The sequence below is a fragment of the Pangasianodon hypophthalmus genome, chromosome 13 (genome assembly GCF_027358585.1).
Source record: "Pangasianodon hypophthalmus isolate fPanHyp1 chromosome 13, fPanHyp1.pri, whole genome shotgun sequence".
Taxonomy (NCBI): domain Eukaryota; kingdom Metazoa; phylum Chordata; class Actinopteri; order Siluriformes; family Pangasiidae; genus Pangasianodon; species Pangasianodon hypophthalmus.
In genome coordinates, this window is record NC_069722.1 from 6,522,603 (window position 1) to 6,549,861 (window position 27,259).

At 38.0% G+C, this 27,259-nt stretch overlaps 1 protein-coding gene across 1 annotated transcript in view; it reads right to left on the reverse strand.

Annotated features, from left to right (window-relative positions):
• Nucleotides 1-733: 733 nt before the first annotated feature.
• kcnh4a (potassium voltage-gated channel, subfamily H (eag-related), member 4a) overlaps nt 734-27,259 on the reverse strand; it is a 41,703-nt gene continuing 15,177 nt past the window's right edge. The window contains exons 2-16 of the mRNA XM_026916862.3: nt 25,701-25,934; nt 24,077-24,208; nt 23,855-23,979; nt 21,807-22,068; nt 19,780-19,937; nt 18,026-18,233; nt 15,774-15,968; nt 15,372-15,571; nt 13,112-13,361; nt 10,997-11,196; nt 10,379-10,417; nt 8,662-9,014; nt 6,105-6,190; nt 5,796-5,872; nt 734-4,267 (exon numbers count right to left, since the gene is read on the reverse strand). Of these exons, the coding sequence (XP_026772663.3) occupies nt 3,440-4,267; nt 5,796-5,872; nt 6,105-6,190; nt 8,662-9,014; nt 10,379-10,417; nt 10,997-11,196; nt 13,112-13,361; nt 15,372-15,571; nt 15,774-15,968; nt 18,026-18,233; nt 19,780-19,937; nt 21,807-22,068; nt 23,855-23,979; nt 24,077-24,208; nt 25,701-25,934 (3,347 nt within the window). The 3' untranslated portion in view covers nt 734-3,439. The remainder of the gene's footprint in view (nt 4,268-5,795; nt 5,873-6,104; nt 6,191-8,661; nt 9,015-10,378; nt 10,418-10,996; nt 11,197-13,111; nt 13,362-15,371; nt 15,572-15,773; nt 15,969-18,025; nt 18,234-19,779; nt 19,938-21,806; nt 22,069-23,854; nt 23,980-24,076; nt 24,209-25,700; nt 25,935-27,259) is intronic.

The window sequence follows — 27,259 nt, forward strand, 5'->3', positions numbered from 1 at the left end:
TGCTGTGCAAATGTCCTTCATTTTTCTCCTCTGTACATTTGTACCAATGCTTTTGTTCTTCGTCTTATTAATTTGATTTGTGACCGTGTGCCGTTATGCCTACACAGATCTATTTTTATTGCTAATGAGAAGGGCAAATGAAAATGTAGTGTTGTGGTGCTGATCCGGGCTACTCAGTGCCTGTGTATGAAACATTCCAACATCGAGGCAATCTCTTTTTATAGTGTGTACTGATCAAGGGCTCATTATAAACTAAAGCCATGGTCCTACATAAGGCAGTCACCATCTGTGTAGCGAGTTCTCATGCTGTTTCTTTACACAAAATCTAATCACGTGAAAACTTGCGATCTTGTGCGGGTACCATAGTTACAGGACAAATTCAGACAGAGAGAAAGAGAGAAAGAAAGAGAAGAAAGTTAAAAGCTCAGCCTGTTAGTGACACTGCCCACCAGCCAGACAACCTGCATGGGAAGCTTCGTGTATTAAATCCTGCGTTTTGTCTGACACAATGTGATTAGGGGAATAGAGTAGGAGAGAATATGAGAGAAAGTAAACAAACAGTTGTGTAATGCTCTCAGTGGAGTTATGCCTCAAATCACGACTTTCCCACTGAGACCACTGATCAGCTTTTTTTTTTTTTGATCATTTGGAGAGGGCACCAAATAGTACATCAATGTTTTTGCAAAAATGCAGCATGTTTAATTTTGTTTATACAGTACACTTTAATCAGCATTCAATGCAATGAAACAATACACTTTTTTTACTTTACAGAGCAAAAACAAAAAATAATTATGTTCCGTAAATACAAATAGGACACCAAAACTCAATCAAACACATTTTCAGAATTTTAAGATAATTCATAAAACCTTTAAAAAATGCAATAATGGACAAGTTTATGTTTTTACGGGCAAAAAGCCTTAAAATGCTATAACAAATCAGCAAGACATTTAATAATTAGTAAAAAATAAATATGAAAATAGAATCCTCATACAGCCAGAAAACCTGTGCACTAACTTCAAGAAGCTTTTTCATTAGAAAGTGTGGAGGATAATATTACTGCAGCATTTAATAACTGGTACCTCAGAAAAAAAAACTGGAAACCCTAACGATAAGCTACTCGAAACTTATAATGGCAAGACTTACAAACATTCCCTTCTGTCGCCGTGCTGTGATCTAAACAACAAAAGCAGTGAAAGAACAAAACACAGAAAACACAGAAGGAAATATCTCAAAGTAAGATCATGCAGCGTGGAAATTTAATTAGCACAGCATTCTTTGTGCCAGTATTGGCTTCTCTATAGTACATTAACTTTAGGCTGCACAAATGAACTCAAGCAGCATATCCACGGTAGAAAAAGTAGCATGCGTTCCAGAAAGTATTTTTAAATCAGACCCTTGAGCAGCTCCAACTGCAATCTCAATTGCACAGGCAGTTCAGAATAAGATGCACTACTTGCTCAGAATGCATTACACTCTTTTGAGCAATACATTTTTACTATTTCAAACGAGAAATAAATATGTGAATGATTTGATATGTTAAAATATGTTTTATGTAGATGACTATTCCATCTAGAAAATGACAGCTGTCATAGATTTATTATTTTATTCTGCTAGCATGCTAGCAACCTGTGTAGTTAGCTAACCAGCACTTGTGTCTTTTCTTTTCAAAGAAATTCCCAACTACACTGTGTTTCCTGACCAGTGCAAGTGTATCTGCTCTGCGAAACGTAGACACTTTTTCAATACTACAATAATACAATGTGCCAAACACTTCAATACTTTAACTTTCAGTCTTTCATCTTCACTTAATACATTATCTCTGTCAGGGTTGTGATGGATCTGGAGCCCGTCCTGGGAAAACTGGCCATGAGGTGGGAATATATCCTGAATGGGACAACTAGAGTAGCCAATACATCTAGCAGCATATTTCTGGAGCCATCTACCAGCATATTTCTGGAAGGTGGGAGAAAACCAGAGAACCTGAATCAAAGTCATCAAACCCTGAATCAAACCCAAGCTCAGGATCCAACTGCCCCCTGCACCACTGAACCACCCACTAAAAAGTAAATAATTAAAAGTAATTTTCAGTACTTTTAAATAAAACAAATAGGCGAACATTATGTTGACATTGTATAATAATTATTTGGCTCAAATGGACAGAGCACAAGTAATTCCTTGTAAATCTTGCTCACCAGGGTTGTCACTGCAAATAGGATGACCTTGGTGTCCTATTTGCGAAGTCCTAGTGAATGTTATCCTATTTTTAAGTAGCCTACTTTTAATTGGTGTTTAAAACTTGCTGAACTTTGCTGCTGGCAACACAGAGACTAATCCAGGGCCAAAATGTAAGTGTCTTCAGGATCTTTTCATCTAAAACACACAGGTGAAGAATCACATTGAGTGTATGGGAGCATATGCTTCTGCTTTACCCTCCTCCACGTGCTGCACATGGCCGCTTGGGTGATACATAAGGGCGGATTATGTTTCAGCCACTTCAGTGGAAGATACTCCTCTCTTCTGCTGCCATATCAGCGACTGCCATTCGTACACTAATGAGTGAGCTTTTTTAGACAAGGAGGAGCTGATATGAGATCAGGACTCCCAGGGCCGCCCTTATCTCACTGTCGTTTTTCTCCGCATGGGATGAGTTGCCTGGTTCAGGCCCCATGGAGCGATCTAGGACATTCCACTACATTTGCTATATACATTGTTTTATTGTTGCTGCTGTTGTTATTTCTCAATACCGTACCTGATGCAGCCTGGACGCCCTGAATCGTTATGTTTACTTGCTATACTCAAGTCAAAACCAAACCTTTTCATAGAAATACTGTTTTGACCTGGAAAACCAGAGACAAACTGGTTCAATCCTCTTGTAGAACATGTCTAACAAAATTACCTCGATCAGAAAACTGCCTGTGGAAATAAATTTAAAAACGGCCCTTTTTTGTTCCCTTTGATGGGTGACACGCTTGGGAAGTACTGGAACTGGGCCTGTAGGTGGCGGGGGCCTTCAAGGGGCTTGGACTAAAAACTTTTCAAGAAATGGGAAGTGAGCTCACAGAATCTGCATTTGCTCAGGGACTAGAAATATATAGAACCCTCCTTCCTCTGAAATATCTTTAACGCCATGTGTTTTAGCTCTCTACATCATACTTGTGTATGTTTGTATGCTATACATGTTGTCATTTAAACATTCATGTTTCATTTAGTTTGAAATGCCAGGCAGCACTTGTTCTTTGGTGAAGCTAGCTGCAATGGAGATTATGAGGTAATAGTGTCAAAGCAAAGCAAAAAAAAAACAAAACAAAAAAAAAACAAATGCAAATTTCTATGCAGACTGTAAACTCTTTGCAACACCACTGCTTTTTTGGAGGAACTGGCATGCAATGCACGTCTTTACACTGAAAGAATTGTGAAAGAAATGTAGTAAATACTGTATTTAGACCCCTGCAGGACCCAGGCTCTCTGTATCAGTCATTTCCCCAGTGGGGGTTGGGGTGGGGTCATGCAGGTGAACAGGACTGGACCCGACCAGGTCATTCTGTCTAGGCCCTGTTGGCAAGTGTAAGGAGCTCGGGCTACAAATCCCAGCATGCATAAGCGGACTGACGGCTGTAAAGGGCTGTGATTGCCCAGTTGGTGTAAGAGAGATGTGGATGGGTGTGGAACGTTGGCATGTGAGGTCAGGGGTGGTCTGCAGGCTTAGAGTGGAGTGTGACTGACTGAGACTTCCATGAGAACACAAAGCTTTACTTGGAGAGTTTGTTTGAGGTGCCATCCTGCTAGGTCCTGAGACTGAGGGGAAGCTGGGAGCCAAGCTGAGGAGACAGGGCACCGCCCGGCCAGCTGAGTGGCCCATGTATTGCGAATTTGGTGTTGTCCTGGATGTCTGGTATGGACTCGGCTGACTCTCCAGTCCCAAGGCAGAGAGTCTTTCCTGTTCAGGGCAGAACAGAGAGTGAGGGCAGGTGCTGTGTGGAGGACTGGGAGGTGGATGGAGATGCTCCATTTCTACTTCCTGTCCCAGAACAGAGCCTCTTCCGCAGCCACAGCTGGGAGCTGTGGCCAGGTTGAAAGACATCCGAGGTGGCCAGTCAGAGGGGGATGGTGTCAGGCTGGTGTTGCTGGTTTGTGCATGGAGGCTAAAAGACGAGTATGGTGGGACAGAGGAAGGGAAGTGGGGCATGGTCACATGAGTATGTAAGAAGTGCATCATCTCATGCAGACCTTTGGCCAGATTGGACACTTCCTGGTTCAAGCGGTTCATCTGAAACACAGGAAACAAAGTTTATGCACTAATAATTGTTTGTTATTTAAATAACTGTTGAGTAGATATTTGAGTCTGTTTCTTTGATTGATTGCTTGATTATTTTTGTGTTTACCACAAATCCCCTTAGCGCAAGGAATGTTTCCCAGCTTATTGGTCTGTTTCCATATGTGTGTACTTAGATTTGCCTTTGATTAGTTTTTCTATTTATACCCTCATGTTTCCATCTTGTATTGCCTGCCTGCCATGGACTCTGACTTTAACTCTGATTACTGGATTGCCTTAAATAATAAATAATTTCATGCTGAGTTTACGCACTTGCATCTCTCGCTCCAACATTTTCCAATATTGTAAAGCAACTAAGGGTTTGAGAAATGTGTTAAATAAATTCAACATATTATCATTATTAATAACTCAGGCAGGTGCATTAGTGATGATTAGACATGCAGAAAATGATCTTTTAATCATACCACAAAGCAGGAATGATTAAAAGATCAGTGGGTTAATCATTATGAAAAGAAATATTTCTTTTGTAGAAAATCTCACATAGTCATTTGTCATAATTTTCACAAGTGTAGGTCGGTGGATTGAAGGGTGTGTTGTAAATCAGGATGGTGCTCCAGATCAAGTAGCAACAGCCTCTATCTTTAGGGTCCCACAGCCAATTTACTCCATCCATCCATTTTCTGTACAGCTTATCCCACACAGGGTTATGGGGAGCCTGGAGCCTGTCCCAGGGAACTCAGGGCACGAGGCAGGGGACACCGTGGATGGGGTGCCAACCCATCGCAAGGCACAATCACACACACGCTCATTCACACTCTAGGGACAAATTTGGCTAATCAGCCTACACCACATGTTTTCGGACTGGGGGAGGAAACCAGACGACCCAGAGGAAACCCCCGAAACATGATGAAAACATGCAAACTCCACGCACACAGGGCAGAGGTGGGAATCGAACCCCCAACAAGGCAAACATGCTAACCACTAAGCCACCATGCTTCATTTTCTAATTCTTTTTAAAGGCATGGTTTGTAAATTTTATAGACCCCTGCTGCCTTTGAGGCAGATTGCTATGAAAACACTGAAAAGACTCCGTCTCCTCCAACTGCCTGCACCACCCTCTCTAATACCTTTTAGCAAAAAGTAGCTGGAAGTGTGGAATAGGCTTTTCAACTAGAGATGGATCTAATTTCAGGGCCAGAAAAAAATTAAACAGAAGACTGTAATGAACAACCTATCCAGAGCCCTTGCACAGAAATACTATGAATCGCAAATTTTTTAGTGTATCTATCAGTTATAGAATTATTAGTGTAGAAATGCTTTTGAAAAATTACAGACAGTATCTTTAAACAGGAGGTTCATTGTATATACAGATTGTAAGTTAAATGTCTTTTTTTGATTTACTTTAGATAAATATATCATAAAACTAAAACATTTAATGATGTAATTTTGTTAAATAGCGTAGTTATGCCCAACACTAACATACAAGTGTGTGTGTGTGTGTGTGTGTGTGTGTATTGAATACCTCTGTGTTGAGTTGGGAGATGCTTTGTCTAACTTCTTCTGTCTCAAGTAAAAGGTTGGCATTCACCTGTAAGGGATCTAAAAAGCACAAACACTTATTTAAAAGTGAGTTTAACTGTCACTTATGTCCTATGTATATGACATCCTTTTACATTTTTATCTCTCTTTTATTCTTCATTATAAAGTATTTTTAACATATTTATCGCATATATTATATAAGAGCTATATACAGTATATACTGCCAATTACTCACTCAAAATGAGCCACAAAACTGAAATTCTGGCCAGTGCTAAGCAAAAATGTCTCTTACCTTTGGCTCTTCGATTAGAAGTGACCTCACTGGGCTCCACATTGAAGTGAAATGCTGGTTCATTATCCTCAATACCATCCACAACCCTGCAGGACATCAGCATACTCTCAAATGAACCTCTTTTTCCAACATCCAGTACAAATATGCTCTTTCCCATTAAGTGTCTAACAAATCTAAACAAATCTTTACAGCTCAGTTTATTTACCACATTCATTAAAGCATGCTGGCATTTCAGCAAATGCCATTCACATGATTACAAAAAAGCAATCAACTCAATGAAAAAGGACCTTTTAATTGGAGCATTTTAGACTACATTAACATGGCAGTTGTGCCTCATTTCATTATTAATGGTTCACATGTGGTAGTTAATTAGTAATATTAATATTTCTGGGTCTATTGTACATGCAAATGCTATGTTATATAATTGAATCATGCACTAGTATTTGTCTCCAGTGTACTGTCAGTGTGTCTTTTCATCACGTCAGATCATTCAGACACATGTCCAAAAAGACAGAAATTTAATAGTGAAAACAAAACGGACAGAAGTGCTTGTTCAATTTCAACCTCCTTTTATTCACCAAGTATTCACTGCATGTGAAAATTTCAGTTGATTTTTTTGTTTCTAGTAATTCCAAAATCATACCAAAAGGTGGACTAACTCATCGAAATGGCTCCTGTTTGTTAGTGAGTGTGTTCCCGGGATGGGCTCCAGATTCACTTTGACTCTGGCCAGAACAAAAGTGGTTGCTGAAGAAGATGACGTTGATAATGATTAAGTTCTAAAGACAGACGGAAAAGCTATCGGGAAGCTATTTTTGTTTCTGATATTTAGAGAAGAATGAATAAGCACACACTGCACTGCATTGTGTACTGAGTCTGTCTGGATAGTGGGTAATAAAGTCAGGCTGACATCCTAATAAATCAAGCTTTAAATGACTTCTTATTGCGCTTTGTCATCTTGATCATTCAATAACTTGTTTTTCTAGCAGCATGAGGGTCATTGAATGTTCGGTCGAGAGTTAGTGTTCACATTTGGAAAGCTTGCTTATGGCACAATCTAGTAGACATACCTCCCTCTTAAAATAAACAAAGTATTTTTCAATTTCTGTATTTACTGAACATAATGGACATAATGTCAATATATATACAGGGTGTCCCAAAAGCTTCCGTATGTAGGGGAAATTAATACTTTTTAGCAAAATGTCTTCCAAAATTGTTCATACTTAGTTTACATTATACATATTTTTTCAGAGAGCTTTTAAGATTGCATCTGACAAAAGAAGAACATATTGAAATCATTCTCACGGCTGGATCTGGAAGCTTATCTTATGAATATGCGCATGTATGCATCTTATTTGTGTTATTTGACAGCTAAAATTCAAAATATTCCCACAAAGGATCAGATGTGAAGATATGACATACAGATTGATCAATAGCTTTATTGTCCATTTCTGGTAAACTGCCTTTGGGTTCACACTAACTAAACCGAAAAACACAGGCCATTTACATACACCCCCACACAGAAACATGATTCACTACTCCAAACATAGAATATGGGACAGCAAATAACAAATCAAGGAGCTTGTATAAATCTCTTGTTATGAAGTGCAATGAGCAATTAGGTACGAATAAATACCACAGATACTTTCTGTGGTAATGTTTCTAGTTTAGATTTAGGTGGAGTTTTTAATTACATTTTTGCACTTTTTGTAGTTTAAATTTTAGGTTTTATTAACTATTACCTGTGCTGTGAATTATCCTTCCTTAGGTTTTTATTTGATTTTTTATTTTTTTTACACTTTAGTACAGGGATTCTCAAACTATTTGCAGCCAACTCACAACCTTCAACTTACTAACTACGCTTTTAAAAATGTTACTGTAAATTTTACAGTAATTTACTGGCAACAGGGTCAGGGTTGCTAATAAAATATTGTAAAAAAATTGCAATAAACAACTGCAAACATATTTGTAGTAAAGGACTGTAATCTATGTAATCTATCTAGTCTAGTATCTTACATAGTATAAAATAAGACATAATCCAGCACATCTGAGCATTAAAACAGTGACTTACAATCAATACAGGATGCAACTGAGCTGAAGGTTAAGGGTCGTGCTACTGAGCCACCACAACAAGCTCCACTAGCTTACATTGATTCAACCACTTCTACCACTGAATGAGCTCCCACTAAAAGATGGCACTGAATCAATGCAAGTTAGTTAGAGCTAGTTGTGCTAGTTGTGGTGACTCAGTGGTCAAGGCTTTGCATTACAGAGCAGAAAGTTGTGTGTTCAAATCTCAACACTGTCAAACTGCTATGGTTGTGTCCTTGCGCAAGACCTTTAACGTTCAGCTCAGTTGTATCCTGCCTCAATTCTAAGTTCCTCTTTTTTAAAAAATGTACTGGATTATGTGTTATATTATACTATGTAAGATATTACAATACTTTACTGTTAATATGTTTACAGCTGTTACATGTAATTTTTTTTACCGTGTGATTACTAAGAGCAAGTAATCACATGGATAGGATAGAAATAAGAGTGCAGTGGTAGTCATTACCTGGGGCTCAGGTCTAGTGGACTGACGCAGGTAAGTGAGGGGATGAGCAGCTTGGCTGGACGGTTGACGGGGCCCGTGTCGATCACAGGGGGGCACAGCTCTTCACTGGCTGGGGGGTGGGGGGAAGGACTCTGTCCTCGGTAGCCTTGGGTTGGAGAGCGGCAAAGGCGGAGCATGCCGAAATGGCGTAGCTCTTCCCCTAACATGGCGCTCAGAGCAGAATGGTTTGAGTTTCCTTCCATGCTGGAGAGCAACGGCTGCCTGCCTACTTCCTGTCCTGGATCATCCTCATCCTCAGCCTCCACAATAAAGGGCAATTTTGGCTCAGGAGTAAGGAGGGAGTCAGAACGGCCCTGAAAAAATGTACAAGAGAAGAGAGACATGAGTATTAGTGAAATCATAATCTTGCATGTTAGATATTCTCACAAAATTACAAATTATCAAAGTAAATTAGTTCTATTGTTCAAAATATTGTAATCACTAGAGATGAGAAAGAACTGACATTTAGTAGTTGAGTAGCAGCTGACTTATTTTATACACAGTGCTTTTGAACACAATGCTGTTGAATTCTCTTTTCCTATTTGGTCAGAAGGTGTTGATTAATATTCTGTAACTGCAGCTCTAGCAGTAGTGCTGGTTGTATTTCAAATCAAAGATTTATATTAATGTGCTTGTTCTGTTATATAATAATAATAATAATAATAATAATAAAATGATTAAAGTTGTTATTAGAGTTGTTTTTAACTCTAACAAAGAAAAGGAATAATCAATGATATGGTATCACTTTCCATAAGGAGATGTTTATATATCATTTATGGTAGGAGTTTCCTTTGTGAGTGTCATGACAAGCTTTTTTTTGTCTTATTAGCTTCAAAAGTAAGATCTAGAGGAGCTGGTGAGGGAACAACTGTTTAAAGCTGCTAATTTATAACAGGAACTAACTTGTTTCACTGATGTTCCACAACATTCAAGGTGACCATAACCGGATAAAAATTATCGCATCTCACAATAGATAAAAAATGTAATTGTCGACAAATTGCCATGGTATAATAGGAATAAAACACTTCGTGACATGCTGTTATTGGAAAATAATCCACTTCAGGATGGAAACACACCACAAATCACACATCATTGTTTTTTCCCCATCTAACAGCACACTCTGTAGTGTTTTATTCCTTACAAGTCAAATGCGATTATATCTTTCAGAGTCCCACTATTTCCAATGCACTTTTTGTGAGACATCAAGGCGAGGTGGCAAAAGTCATAAGATGCTGGCAACATTTTCAACGAAAATCCAATTATTTATTCATAAATATTGCTGCACGTGAATTGTGTGTCTGCCTCTGTGTGTTTTAGAATTATTTGGCAGCGTGATTATATATTTAACTGAAGCAGAGAGCTATTTCTGAAAGTCTAATTCACACCCAGATAAGTAATTACTGCGAGCATCCTCAGTATTGAATCCTAGAAGACATTTTCAAGAAAATGGTGGCAATATGTTTTAATTTGTCGCTTGCCTGTAGGTTTGAGAGAGTGTGCATGTGTGAGCATATATATGTGACTAGGAACATGTTCCATATGTGAATGTGCGTATGATTGCATGTGTGAGCTAGTGTGTGTGTGTGTGTGCGTGTGTGTGTGTGTGTGTGTGTGTGTGTGTGTGCACGCACATATGTGTATTGGGAGGATGTAATGAATGTGCCTGTGCATATGGTACCTGTGAGATTCTTGGAGAGCGAGGAAATCGAGTCTGACCCTGAGGGAAGAACGAATAATTATTAGTCCTCAAAGCACTGTAGAATTTCAAAATTGTATTGGATTGAGTATTAACTAATGCAGGAACTAAATGAGACACAATGAAACACAGATACTGAAAAAAAACCATTAGAATTTCTGTAAAGCGGCTTTGTGGCAATGGCTGCTGTTTAAAACGCTATACAAATTAAATTGAAATGAATATATTCAGTTATTATTTAACTGAGTTGCACCATAAATAAATAAATACCTGTCCATTTTTTTCTAGATACAAATGCTATATATTAATGCTTTTTTTGTTTCTTTGCAGGATAATTAGAAGTGTGAATAGAGCCATTGAAGCAGCAATAAATTGCATCCTTTTACCTCCAGGTGAACTTCAGAGACCATCAGGCTCCTGTATTCACCTTTAAATCTCATTACAAAACCATCAAATGCATCTAGGACTGGTCCACGGGTCATCTGGTTACCATTTCAACCCATTAAAAAAACAATTGGATCCAGTAAAACCCTGAAATATTTTTTATAACTCTTTTTAGCATAGTTGCTTTAAATAACAATGTCTCCCTAGCGATCTCACCTCTCTGAGGTTGTACGTGAGGTTGTGATGAATGTCCTCATTGAAGCGGTTGCCGTATTCAGGATAGAGCTCGAGGACCTCGCGCATCGCCCTGATACTGATGTACTGCAGGTCACAGTAGGTCAGAGCTTTCACATCCGCATTGGCCTTGATCACCTGATCCCGCCCAGGCAAGTCTGCTCCAATCAAATCTCCCTTACCTGCACACAACAACCGGAAACATCAAATGAGAGCTTTCCTCTAGTCTCATATCTCATTTATTTCCAGATAAACATCAATAAAAAAAATTGGGAAATTGTTTGCTAAAGCGTGCTATGTTCCTGCTTTGTTGCATAAATTACAATGAAAGACTGTCACTGGAGTATGCTAAATAAACAAATAGCTTGCTTGATGCTAACTTCAATAAAAGGCATTAAAATTAGCTAGCTAGGTACCCTACAGAGTGGTTGTCACTGCACTTGATAACCACAGATAGCTAAATAGCTATGTAGTTTAATAGCTAACAGGTAAAATATTACCAGTAGAACCAGTAAAATATGTAACATGATTAAAAAAAATTGTTCAGCACAAGTGCATTATGTGGCTGAGAAAACCCGTTTGGAAAACTGTGTTATGGGCCGGATGGCTTGTCTGTCTTTAAATGAGCCTCTTCTAACTCTTACCAGAGATCGGATGAAGCCGCAAACAAGTTTCAAATGCAAACTAGCTAACGCCAGTAGTAATGACCAGCTGAAAAACCCATGGGAGCTCATTACAAATAAAAACAGAACAGTGAACACATTCTTGACCTTTTCTTGCAGCAACAAATCAGCATGAGCTGAATTTCATGTGTTTATAGGGTTATAACTTAGGTCTTAAGCAGTTGAATGGCCTAGTGGGAAAAAACACAGGTCAAGGTAAAATGCTAACACCAAGAAAAGTACTTGTGTAACATGGTTAGACGATAAGTTCCTCCGAATAGTTGAAATATATTGGTATGTCATAAATTGCCAAAAGCTCAATAGTGATGTCATGACAATCCTTGGTAATGATAACTCTAAATGTACTCCTCTTTTAGGGGCATGCTTTATGGACATGGGTAACAATGAGTAAGAATGAGAAATCTAGATAACATAATAACACTGGAATTTAAAGGTCCTTTTGTAAATTTGACATTGGTAGCCTATTTCAGTAACACCACTGCTCACAGGTCAGCATGACAAAAACCAGCTCAAAAACTAGCCAGTGGTCAGGAAAACCAGTCCAATTACAAAACTCCATCACGATTAGCGTTACACGAAGACACCGTCCACCAAGGATCCCAGAAAGTCCCAGAATCCCTCACCAACAGCCACTCCTACTTCTTTGTATATATTTCATTCACTGAGCTTGTCACATGGCTTGTTGGTCACCCTTGCCTTCATTTCTAAGCCTGTACTCATTTGATTTTTTTTTTGCTCTGTATGATCTTTGCCTTTTTCCCAGTTTTTGACCTTTCAACTTTCCTCTTTGCTCTGTCGCCTAGTTAGAGTTTGGTCTTATTGTTTTGGCCCTTTGCTATGGTTTTGGACTGCTCTGGTTTTTGCCTGTTTGCTCATCTGCCTTTTTGATTTTTAACCTGCACAGGTCTCTGCTAGGTCTGTCTCAGTCTGTGACCTCATACAGTTTTCCTAAACTTAAAGGTCTTAAATGGTCTTTACTGACACATAGCCAACACAGTCATGCGGTAAAAGTAGTCTATTATGTTGTTTTATGTTGTTATGTTATTATGCCATAATTAAAATACCTGATTTCTGGAACAGCAAGACAAAATTAGCCAAAATTAGCCCAGACAATGAAAACCAGGCAACTCTGTCTGCACTAACTAGATTATTGTGTCGAGCTGGGATACAACATACAAGCTGGTACGATTTTCAACCAGTTGGATGTGCTGGCATCTCCACTGACATCAAACCCACCCAAGCTGTCTTGCCTGATATACTCATACCAGCATTGCACACACACACACACACACACACACACACCTCAGTGTCACTGCTGTGAATAATCCACAACCCAAATAATATCTTGTCAGTGCATATTGACAGCAACAATAACAACTGTACTCTTATAGAACAATTGCTAAATATGACTTACCCAATATGGCAAGCACCATCCCATCCTTAAGCACCTCGAGGGATCCGGAGCAAACGAAGTGATGAGCATGTAGGGCATCTCCGTGCCGGATGAGATATTCACCCGGAGCGCAGAAAGAAGTCTTGATGTGCAGAGAGAGTGAGCGCAGGCACCCTCTACTGGCAGAGGAGAAGAGGGGCAGCTGCAGGATGTCCTTGTTGAGGTGCATGGCGATGTCGGCCCGTAACTCATCTGGGAAGTCGTGCAGTAACTGAAAGAGAAGGTTAGCGCAGAGAGAGTGACTTATACAAACCGTTAGCAAATAACCACGCAACATACACCATTGTCATCATTAGCCTCCTCAGCAACAGCTCCACATCTTCCTTTCTGACATAGGATAATTTCCTTTCTCAAAGAGCACCATTCCCTTTCTCAAATGAGATCATTTGCTTTCTCAGATAAGATCATTTCCTTTTTCAAATAGGATCATTCCCTTTCTCAAATAGGATCATTCCCTTTCTCAAATAGGATCATTAGCTTTCTCAAATAAGATCATTTCCTTTCTTAAATAAGATCATTCCCTTCTCTCGAATAAGATAAATATGATACTAACACATTTTACATGCATAACTCAAAACACAAGCTAAATCAATCGACTTTACTTTTTAGCATTCACTGATCCTAGCTTGAAGAAAATATAAAGTACAATATAAGGTACAACAAAAGTACATATATATCTGTATGCAAGCCACATGTCTAATTCTATCTCAACACTGGCTAAGCCTGGAGGAGCAGTAATACTTTAAACGTGATCTAAAATCATGCTAACATTTGCAAGACACCACTCTAGCAACAGTTGTCAGGAGACACAGAGTTCCTGTGAGCTGTCTGAAGTGTGTTTGCTGTTTTCCCCCCTTAATCACTGAATAAATTAGTATGTCTGCAAAGTGTAAATGAGAGTCACCACTTTCCCCCCTCCCTTTCACCTCTACTTTTCTGTGCTAGCTAATTAGCTGTGCCATCGTTTCACTGTGGGCTAACCATTGAGACAGCCTAACAAAAGGAGCTATTCAGTGAAGACGAGTCGAGTGGTAATTAGCTCAGTGAAGTAGCTGCGACCCATATTTCACGTGATATTTCTGATACTGAATGTGCCAACATGGCACCTACTTTGTGAGCGCCTGTGTGCTAGCATATAATCAGATATGCTAGAATGGAAAGGAAAGGAAATAGGTCTGTATTACCGGTACATGACTGAAACTCTACAGGATTGTATTCTGGGTTATAGTACTAAAACAAATGTTTGGACCATTTATTGAATGCTTTTCTTATGCAATTATACGGAGACGTCTCAGAGTAGTTAGCAGCTGATCCTTGTGCTCAGTTTTGTATAGCTAGAATAAAACAAGTGATTTTTTTCAGACAGATATTGAGTACAAGTACTTAGTTTTTGTACTCCTTAATAACGAAACCCATACTGATACAGAAATGATTAACCTACTTAGTATTAATTAATCAAAGACGCCATGGAACATGTTATTTAGCTCTGTTTATGTTTCCCTGCTTTAAATAGTAGCCATTATAAGCCATTAAAAGAGGCTCATTCTTTATAGCCTTAGCTAGCAACATTATTTATCTTAGATTAGATTGATTAGGGTTGCAGTAGAGACTATAGCAGGTTTTGTTTCACTTCAAAAAAGTGCTTCTTTGCAACTGTCAGTAAATACTTTTTTATTTTCATTGCATCAGAATCCCTTGTTGTCAATCACCAATAGTGGCTGGGTGTCAGGAACAACATACTGGGCTAAGAGCTGTTTTTTCACTCAGCTAGGCTTATCAGTAGACATTTTTTCTCGCTTAGCCTTCAGCATTCTTACTGTGTACTGCTAGTAGTGTCCTTATGCTGAGTTTTATGTTTAACATGTTTTATCAGGTTAGTTTTATTGTAGAAAAATGCTGTAGTTCCTCCTCCTGATATTTTCACAGTGCACAGTTTGCAGTCTGCTTTGCTTTGGCTGGCATCATTAGTCATGAAATATGTCCAGATTGCTGTCATGTCATGTCATCTGTTCATTAGCGGAACAACGTGCACTAAGCTTATGTCACAGAGTATCACCTGGTATGTTGGTCTCAGTGCATTTTTTATGAGTATGAGTAAATGAACAGCGTCAGACCGATACTCGATACCAGTATCGTTATTGTTGCACCCCTAGGCTGGACCACTTGGAGGACTGGACTGAAAACCTAAACGCGTCATTAGGCTCCCTGTGGGTTGTCTCACCTCATTAGCATTGATCCCGTTGGTAACTGACCAGGTGGTTTGGAAGTACTCCAGCATGCGCTGCTTTAGCTGCTGAGGCAGGCGATGCACACGGATAAAGTCCTTAAGATCCTTCATGCGTGTGTGGTAGAGGGAACGGCGCGAGTACATGCGCTGAATGATGGCTGTCACGTTGCCAAACACCACGGCGTGCATCAGAGCTGTGAGAAGCAGAGTGAGATAATTCACTGCTAATGCAAGACAGCATATGGATCACACAGAGATGTGTATTGAGGTGGTGTTGTATTGTAAGGCACCGAAAACAACATATCACAGACAGACATCTGGTTGACTGCTTGTCAAACAGCTGTTCGCTTGTAACTAGATTTTAAGCAGAGAAACCATTTCAGATCCTGTACACACCACCAATGAGCATGGTGCAGATGGAGAAGATCTTCTCGGCATCAGTGTTGGCACAGACGTTGCCGAAACCCACGCTGGTCAGACTGCTAAGGGTGAAGTAGAGCGATGCAATGTAGGCGCTGCGCATGGAAGGCCCGCCAACTGTGCCGTTTGTGTAAGGAGTCTCCAAGCGCTTCCCCAGCTCCTGCAGCCAGCCTGGGAGTGTGTAAGAAAAAGGGAGGAAAAAGGCTTCAGCACAGTTCTGGATATTTGCATTAATACAAGTGACTTTTCTCCATCTTGTGCTCTGTTCAGTACAGACTTGTGCCAAATCTTATAAACATTACCCTACTACATGTCATTCTGTAATCAGTGGGATGGCCATGAGACGGGCAAGCACCAATATCAGATTTGTTCTTTGGTGCTAAATGAATGTCCACATATTGACAACACTGTATTGACTTACTGTATAGGTCCTAATCTGATGGTGATTTAAATTGATATGAGCTTGACATGATTCGGTCAATGGTTGAAATTGACATGATTCGGTGAAATGGTTGAAATTAATGCCTGTGCTTATGGATGGGATGTAGGTGAAATCTGACACTGGTGCATAGCTCTGTTTCCTGCCAGAGTCTGATGACAGAGTTTGTTCTCCTGGCTTTTTTTATCTTAAATATGTAACTAGATATGTAATGTGCAAATTATTATTTCCATACTGTTTATCTATTCTCATCTTGTAGAAGCTTAGGCCAAATGTGGAGACATGGACAAATGTAATCTTGGTGTGATCAGTGATAGTGACAGAACAGATGGCATGCAAAATTGGAAAGGCCTCCAAGATGAGCAGCTAACAAGATAACGTCTTGTCCAGACTGTTCATGTTATGCAATTGATAAGGTCAAAAATACATCATCTGTAGATTTTTATGTAAACATTTAATAAACATTTGTTTATTATCCAATTTAGCATGATTACATATGGCATTACATTTGTTCCAACAGCAGAGATACAAATATTTAATTCATTTGTACTTTATAAATTTAAAATATATACAATTACATTTTGAATGGCAGTGTTTTGGTTACTGAAAATTTTGATTTGCTACTGAATTTGGACAACAGCAAGCTACAGTGACTGGTGAGCTACAAAACCGATATCAAGACCTTATCAGCAAACACAACAGCATTAAAAAAAAGTTTAAAAAAGTTTTAAAAGGTCCAACTTCTTTTTAATTATTTATATATCTACTATATATCTAATCTATGTATATTATTTCCTATATTTATATATCGATTTTATATCATTTTAATTTCCTCCTTATCGTTTATTATGCTTTTAGCTGTGTAAACCACTTAGAATTACCTTTGTGTATGAAACGTGTTATATTGACTTGCCTTGTCTTGCTAGAACCCTGAATTATGGTGGCCTGTAAGTCCAATAATGCATACCAAAATGCAAAACCAAAAACACAACAACAAAATTGAAAACACAATAGCAAAACCAAAAGCATGACAGCAAATTTGGAAACGACAGCAAAACCAAAAACATAACAGTATTAACTAAAATATAAAAAAGTTTTCAGTTAGAACCCTGAACTATGGTGGCCTGTGGGTGTAAATGTGAAAACCAAAATGCAACAGCAAAACCAAACACACAACAGGAAAAAAACAAAAACACAACAGCATATCTATAAATACAACAACAAAACCAAAATCACAATAGCAAATTAAAAAGCACAACAACCAAGCCAACAGCACAACAAAACCAAAAACACAACAGAAGAACCAAAAAACACAGCAGCAACACCCAGATCATGACAACAAAACCAAAAACACAACAGGAAAAAACAAAAGCACAGTAACAAATTCAAATGAACAACAAAAAACCCCAAAAACATGACAAAACAAAACATACAACAAAACCAAAAATATGACAACAAAACCAAAAACATTACAACAAAATCAAAAACACAACAGCAAAACCAAAAACACAACAACAAAGCCAAAAACACAACAAAACCAAAACTTGAGCATTTTAACACAAAACAGAAGGTTTAGGTTTCTTTTTTATTTTATTTATTAAGTTTATTAGTTATTATTTACTGTTGTGTTTTTGGTTTTGCGGTCATGTTTGCAAATTTGCTGTTGTGGGTTTCTTTTTAGTACTGTGTTTTCTGACTCGCTGTTGTATTTTTAATTTGTAAAACCCTTATCACTAACCCTAACCCTAAGTGTGCAGACACAACCACGCAGTCACACACACTTGCTTACCGATGTCCCAGGTAACTGGGTCGTTGCTGGTGAGCTCTTTGCGGCCGATGACGTACCAGACGCATGCGAGCCAGTGTGCGAGCAGAGCGAAGACGGACATGAGGAGCGTGAGTACCACGGCGCTGTACTGCGAGTACCGGTCCACCTTCTGCAGCAGACGCAGCAAACGCAGCAGACGCACCGTCTTCAGCAGGTGCACTAAAGATGTCTGCAACACACCGTTGGCAGGGATGATTGCTCAGCGCTGCATGTGCTCATACGCCAACCCAATCTCATGCAATGCTAGCAGTTATTTCATGTAAATGAGGTCAAAAGGATCACTAACCCGGCCCTTTAGCTTAACCTTTAGCAAATTTTTCATGCAAGTTGGTCAGTACAAATTTGTATGGATTTGCAATAGTGAGAACATGTTGCACACTCATATTGGAAAAATAAAGATATTTCCTTCTACTTTTCTTCATGCACAGAAGAACAAGCGAAAAAGTAAGTAAAGAATTGAACGCCTGAGGCTGAGAATACAACAAGGTCAAAAGGACATACAGCCCACTCAAAGGCATGGTTTCATAACTACTATGTTTTACATGATGAGAAATTGAGCAAAGTTTTAGTTTCATTACTTTTTTCCAACACTGGAACTAGTTAATATCACAGTGAATTATGAGAACTGCTATTTACTGTTTAAAGGAATATTTCAGTGATTTTCAACCTATTCTTTATCCACCTTATCTGTAGTCTATATGTGATTACCACTGTCATTAATTTCAACACATCTCCATGTACTGATAAAGACCTGAAAATCCATTTACTCCAAATTCACTTATAATGATTGTCAAAGTGCAGTTGTTGAATTTTGTGAATAAAAATGTAAAAGATGTGACTCTATAACTTATAACCATTACATTGTAATACTAAAGTAAAGTAAAAAAAAAAAATCTTACAATGGTAAAGACATGAGAAAATGAGAGTCCTACTAATGTTATTTTCATGTAGTTGTATCCAAATTTTCAAGACTGGTACATTACAGTATAATGTCATTTATGCAGCTCAAACAGATATGGTGATAACACAAATATAAATTCTTTCTTCTGAAAAAGAGTCCCATTTATGAAAAATTTAGACCTTCAGTTTTGACTGAAGATTTCGTGAAAGTGTTCTACAAAACAATATCTGTGGGATAAATGGTTATTGACAGAATTCAACAACTACCTGTAGACTTCTATTAAAAGTAAGTTTGGACTAAACAGATGTTTCTCAGTACAGGGGAATGAGTTCTTGTCCATGCTAAACACACGATGCAGTAGACAAAGTATACCTCTAAATAACAATGTCTTAAAAGCATTATAAATAATTTAATGGTACAGTGGGAATAACAGTGCTTAGGATAACACGACGAAAAGAAATTATGAAACATTTATGGAGTTACCTTACAGTTATAAAATAATACCTTTAATTTAATCACTGACAAACATGAGACAGATAATGACAATTGTGGAAAAAAATAACAATGATATAATTACCAGCACGTATGAACTCAGTCCCCCCAGCTGCTATAGTCAGTTTTAGCTTTAATTTTATTTAGATATTGTCTAAGTCTATAAAAATATCACTCATCAGAAATGATTGCGACACAATTTAACTTCAGTAATAATTAGTTATATATAGTACATAAATCCCAGTTTTAATCTGAATCTCAATTTTAATGGCATGGATTGTAATTAAACTGTGTATTTAGTTGCAAATTTACACCAACTCACCACCGAGATGTTGAAGGCATAGAGCAGGTCAAAGGGCAGGGCAGCGATGAGGTCCAGGATGAACCAGGTGGCAGAATAATGAAGACAGATGGAGCGTGCATCATACACCACCTGCCCGGCCGGCCCCACGTAAGTAGTGCGGAAATTCAAGATGATATCTGCCATGGATGAGGCGTTACATGGTTATTACACATCTGTAAACAGCTTTTAGAGTACAGTATTGAGTAAATTCCATTAATGCCAGCAGCAGTTCGTTCTATCCATGAAAACAGACAAATATTCTAATGAATTAAAGGGATACTCGAACATTTTTAAGTCTAATGTCTATGTACTGCATCTGTAGCATATGTTTGATTACCACAAACTAGAATTTTGAACAAAAGAACGTCAAAACAGGTTTTTTTTTTTTTTATTTTTTAAATATTTATCAATGGAATTCAACAGCTGCCCTTAGACTTCTGTTATTGATCTGTTTCATGTATGACCATGCTGCGATATTTATGAACTGAAAGATTCTGCAGTTACTGACCATTTCTGCGCTGTATGATGCGACAATAGCCATTGAAAAATAAAAATATTCAATTTTACTCCATTTCACAACATCGCTGAAGATTTTTTGCAGCAATCAAGTGAGAAAAAATCAGGTAAGTTGGCTGACTAGTTACATTGGCTATGTAAGATAACATTAGGTTGCTATAATGACATACGCTAAGCTAACAAATGATCTGAGGATTTCTCGATGACAGATGTGTAGAAGTTTTATGTTTAATGTTGTTTGTTGCTTTACTAGTCAGTGTTCTGAGTAATAAATATCTTCTTGTACTTATCTGCTGGCCACTTGCTAGATTTAGCTCGCAAATAATGTCTCCATAAGCTTTTGTTCTATTTACTAAGCTCGATAAAATGATACTGATGTTTACTCACTCAACCAAAGGCGAAAAAATAAGTTTTTTAAAGATTTTTGTTTCACCAACCCATCCAGTAATGAAGTACTGTTACTGTTACTCTTCAGTACTCTTGAAAACCTTCAAACTATTGGCAGTATACGAAGATGGATCGTGGATTAAATATATGTAAATGTCTGTGAATGTCAGATTTAGCAATGTCTATGTTTACTTTAAGATATATTTTTTCTGAGACTTGGTAAGGCTCAAAACCAATAATCAGTGTTTTTGTAAGTCTCAGATGTTTTTTTTTTTTTTCACTGCTGGTGGTCATAAACTACTGTCATAAATATGGTGGCTACGAGGAAATGGTCACGTACAGTACAAAGAAAGGTTGAAATTCTTGTCCATGGTAATCACACATATGCGACAGAAGCGGTGGATAGAGATGATAATATGATAGAGATGATCTGGAGTAGTTCTTTAATGCTAATGGCAGTAGTAAAGTCATTTCTGAATACAAGCTATAAACACCATAATGTGCTATTTCAAGATATTGGTGTGTATCATCTACCATCACAATAGGAGGTTATTAACTAAACAAAGATTAGTGATCTCAGTGCAAATATTCATTTTTGGGCTTATCAAGGCTTAGCCTGTGCAAAGAGAGAGAGAGAAAGAGAGAAAGAGAGAGAGAGAGAACAATTAGATCAAGTAAAATCTAGTGAGACAGAAATCCCTGTAGTCTTTGTCCTCAATATCTTCAGCTTATGTAGTCTTTCTTTGTGCAGGGGTTATTAAGGCATTTATCTGGGTTTCCTGTGTGTGTGTGTGTGTGTGGGTGGGTGGTGAATTTGAGGGAAGAGTTTAGGTGCAATCATTGCCTTTTCTTCACCTCATTTACACGTTTAAGCACAAGGCAGCTCTGATATCGCACTTTTAATAAGTGGAACGCAAGACTGAAAGCGATTACAAGTGGAAAAGGAATTATCGGAGGAAGTGTGTGGGTAAAACCAGAGGAGAAGTTTGGGTGGACACTAATTGCTATGTGTGGCTGGTTAAGACATTTCCATGGGGTGTTGCCATGGTAATACATGTCAGGTGACCCCCCCTCCGCCCTCCAAACACACAAACACCGCTCACCGAGGATGAAGAGCATCTCCACTGCTATGTCGCTGACGATAGTGCTTCGGTAGGAGGAGTCACACTCCGGGTCATCGTGGTTACTGTCGTCGGGGGCGGAGAAGCACACGTTATAAGGGACGGTGACGGCCACGTAGAACGTCGCTAGGAGGATTAACCAGTCCCACAATGCTTTGCAGACGCTGTAATGGAGCAGGATGAAGCGGGACTTCTGGACTGACGCAACCTTGTATTCAGGGAGAGTTGGCTTCGGGAAAACATTCTGTTCACACACAAGACATGATTTTATTATAGATTTGTTTTTGTAGATGAGTGCTTTTTTCTATAGAACATATTCACTCCTATTTTCCTGTAACACAAGCACAGGTGTAAGGCATCATTACATATTCAGAGTATTTTCTTGAGCATATGTGCAGAGGGTAACATGAAGCAGGTTCAATTTAACACATTATCACAAGGTGTATTTGCGTCATAGCTAATCAAAGCAGCTTTTCTCACTACCTTTAAAAACAGAATGTGTGCTGGCGGCTCAGAGCGGTGACATTTTAGTAGTGATGTATGATTCGATTTTACTTTTAGATTTTACTGGAAGAAATAAGCGCACATGCATACAAGTACACAAATGTATTTTCTGTCTTTTCATGTTTGGACATAGCATTAATATTCCTCATCGCTGTTATGGCTATGAATAAACTGAGCCTGGTATGTAATTAGTTTTGTTAGACATGATAATATTAATGATCATGACACATCTGCTCAGCTGTCTGATTCACTTTTCGTAGCCACCACTCAGTTACTTGTTCTTATTTGTTATGGATAAAATCATTCAGTCATTATCATTTTGTAGCTGGGTGAAGGAGTCTGTTTATATGGAAGTGTGGTGACAGTAATCTCGGTAGTAAAGACTTTTAAGGCGTTGCATCTTGTGTCTGTGCTAAGAGGTGGTAAAGTTGTGTCCCACTGCGACAGAATAACAGCAAAGACGTGTTAATATCTGACCATGGAAACAGCAGCTGGGTGAAAAAAGGAGAATGCTGGGAAATACGTCATTTAGATGGCCTGCTTTAGATGTGCTCTAAACAGATACAAATGCAGAAACGAATAGGAGGTGCACTATTAATTTTTTTTAGAAAGCTTGCCAGAAAGGTTCACAGGGCATTTAGTTGAGCCTAGAGGTGTTCATTAGGATCCCATGGGACATGATAAAAAAAGTCACGAGTGGAGGTTTTTACTTTTATGCAGGTGTGAGGGAGAGGACAGATATGAAGCTGGAGAGACAAACAGAGACCATGTTACACAATGCATTTACAGCATTTATTTATGAAGTGCTGACAGTGTTGCATTCTTCCAGTGTTTCTTCTGGCATAATGTTACGGTTCATATTCAATTACAGAAAAACCCCTCTGGTTTAGGCCACGCCCACTGAATACAGATACAGATGCAGGTATTTGGAGCACTAAACAGATACAGATAGTGGCATTGCGTTACCCCTCTAATGTCAGATCTACATAACGTGCATCGATATAGTACATATTTCATATTAAAAGTCTGTACATTATCTACTCAACATTAGCAACTAAAAACTGTTGAGATGTTGTAGAGAATCATGACATGATAGGTGGTTGACAGTCTTTAGATGGTGTATAAAGTGGACTACCCAAAACAGTCTTACTAACAAATTGGATATAAACTTCTGAAATTCTTTAGATGATAATCTTTGTTACAGGATTTAATAAATTGAGTTGGTGGCAAAATATAAAAGATCAAATTTCAGCACAATTCATGACGCATGCAAGAGTTTTATAGTAGAGTTTTTCCAATTATCAATACAAAGGAACTAGAAACAGAGCATAACACTCATAGAAAAATAAAATGAATCATCTTGGCTTTCCAGTACGCACTTCACGCCAATTAAAAATGTGACGTGACCCGTGAGACATGTGACACAGATCTCTGTTTCCAGCCAGCAGAGCAATGCACAGTTAGAAAGTAAGGTTAACTAAAAGACAGAACAATCTAATAATAAGCACGTCGTCATGGTAACTCACATTTGCCAGTTTCTCTTTGTTTCTATTGGTGAACTGACTGGTCAGGTGGTACAGGACACTCCGCCCCCGCTCGCGCGCACGAGTGAGATGAGAGCGGCTGGACTTCCTGTTCTGAGTGCCATCTTCTGATATAGCAGAAATAAAAATGAATAAGAGTACAATTAGCTATAAATGAAACTTTTTCAGGATTAATCTTTTTGGTTGTTTTATACAATGCCATACCCTGCATCTTGGAGCAGTGGTGTGTCTTTCCGTACGAATCAGTTATGTCTTTGAAGGAAAAGAGGAACAGCACCACCTCTCCTTTCTCATTCTTTATAGGCACAATGTCCAGCAGGCACCAGAACGAAGTTCCTGAGGTCCAAACGGAAAGATTCATGATATAAGATGTAATTCTTCTTTTTATTTTTTTCAATCATTTTGTCAAGAAGCTTACTCGCATTCATATTTGCCTACATAAAAAGAAACCGATGCTATAGTATATCTCATATGCTAACAGAAATATTAACAACGTTTCCTCATTTATTTCAATACATTCTTAACAGTTCATGTTCATGTCTCCTTCCACATGACACTCTATCACAAAGACATCTATAGCAACGCTCACATTCACATCTGACAAAAGACTTTTGTCTGAAACATGTCATCTTTTTTTCTGGATCCCCAAATTTTCTAAATTAAATTAAATTTTCTAAATGTCTAAATTAAATTTTCCCACTATGTACATGGCTGAAAAAAGCATAGTTTCTTCACTTACAAGAAAACTTTGTACCTTTGAACATAACTACATTGTAGTGCTTTAAAAGTGATTCCAATTAAAAATTCAAAGCAATATGGCAACCCTTACTGCTTTCATTTCTGGATTTAAGTTTTGACATTAAACTCTCACACAAACTTTTTTGAAGACCATGAATTTTTTCTGTATTGCCCCTTAACTGACTTGACCCAGCAGTTCCACAAAAAAAGTTACTAGACAACAGGCTCAGAACCTCCCACACTTTTATCCTTAGTATATTTTATCCAAATTTTATGCTGCATGAAAGACAAACGTGAATATTTGCTCATCTGATATTGGTATAAAATTCATGTTAGTTTATACATAATTAATATTCAGATGCATTCCAATACTAAATGTTTTAATTAACTTTAAAGGAATTTGACCACCCCAATATCTAAGCAATTTGAACAAACCCCATATTTTCTGTTGAACAGTTTTTACATACAATTTACACACATATACAAAAACATATTTACAAAGTTTAGGGTGACTTTAAACTCCTAGGGAATTCCTATAGTGTAAAATATTAAAACTGTTTGTATGATACCAAACTTATGTGTTATATTAAACAACCACCACAATTTAAAAGAAAAAAATAATAAATAAAACAGCTCAAAAAGAGCTGAATTCACTGAGACAGATCTGTCTTGTAGTTATGGTTAGCTCTTCATTAGTTCATGATTAGTACATACCTTAACTCATCGTTGGTTCATGTTTAAGTAAGTATTAATTCAGGTGCATGATTATTCATGTACTGTTATTGTAAAGTGCTACTGATTTAAGCACACAGTTTTTATAACAATATGACGGCAGGATGAGTGAAATCAGCCACGTGATTGGTTAAAGTGAAGGGTATGTGAGCTCATCATTAGGACTACACACTAGATTACAGAAAGAAATTCTGGCAAAATACATACAGACACTGAAATTACTTATTACTCAATCCAATTATTCATACTTTATACTTTACATTTTGTGTCCACAAAGCCAATATTAATTTAAGTATAAAGCAACCATGTGCTTAAGTTCACTGCCACTTTAAAGAAAGGTTCCAGAAATGTACTGTACCATTCTTCCTGTAGTAGCGGACTTCAGCCTGGTATTCTCTCTGGCCTTCCAGAGTCTTCTGCACTTGCTGAGTCACTCTCTCACTCGTTTCTTCTCCGTGGAGAAAGCGGCATGTACATGTCTTCTTCATGACCTCAGTTCGTGCAAAGCCAGTCAGTTCACAGAAGCCATCGGAACAGTAGACGATAGGATAACCACGACAGCCCTGCGCGTTTCCCAGCAGGAAGTTGCTGTCTAAATACATTCCCATCAACATAACAGGGAAAAAAGAAATCACATCAGACCTGTTATTGACATTTTTATCAGGTGTTACGATCACAAGCGGACAATCTCGTGGTCTGAGTACAATCTGATCACGATCACTCAAACCAATTTCAGAGCTGAGAGAGAGAGAGAGAGACTAATACATCTCAGTGCATTTTACAACCAGAGTAAAATCTTTTCTCAAGTCTATGATTTGTTACTTTTAAAAAAAAATGCCGTAAGTGAAAAATTAAAAGTTGTCATCTGAATAGTGACTTGTGTAACAGTAGGAATGAAAATGAGTAGTGAAATGACTCACTCTGCAGAATTTTATTGGCTATTTCACAGTTTCAGTCTCATATCTTTTGCACACTTTTCTGGCCGCAAGCTTCACAGGCTTCTCAAAGCTTGGCCTTTGATTGGCTCTCAGCACTTCCATGCATACACACTTTTAAACACTATGACAAAATAAGATACAGTAAGTGCATACCAGTAGTGATACCAGACTCTTTAGCGAATGCCAGAAGTCTGCCTTGCGAGAAGTAGCAAATTTGTAATAAATCATTCTACTCATTCATATAAAAACAGTTAAAAAGTTTATTATTTTGTCTTGATTAACATTATACTGCTTCAGACAGACCAAGCAGACCAATGCAGTACCATTTGCATAAACCACTGAAACTTGCAAATGTGTTGTATCCTGAGGAAAATCACATAAAGAAAGAAAAAGAAAAAAGAAATGATCATTGTTATCGTTGTTTGTATGTTTTCAATTAATTTTTAAACTATTCACTCACAGTAATCTGACATTTGCAGCTCACTGTCACTCACTTTTTAAATGTAAGCTTCTCAAACACAATTATCTCAAACCCCAAATGGCTTTATATTCACCACATGCTGTCTACAAATTAAGGTGCCAGAAATGGTTCTTTAGCGTGACGCTAGAGAAGAAGCAGTTTGGATTTTGATTGCAGGATTTTAATTATTTTTTTATTGTTACTAAATGTTTTACTGCTATATGTGTCATCATTATGTGAAAAGATTTCTGTGGTGGACATTTTTTGTTTAGTATATTGACGCAACAGCCAAAAAAAAAAAAAAAAAAAGCATGGATCGAACTGTTCTTTAGGAGAACCAAAAGTGGTTTTACTCTGACATCACTCTAAAAAAACTGTTTATGACACCCTTATTTTTTAGAGTGTACTTCTAAATAAAGCATTTTGTTATTGTTCACTGGTCCACATATTTGATTTGGCACAGATTTTACACCGGATGCCCTTCCTGACGTAACCCTCCCCAATTTTATCCAGGCTTGG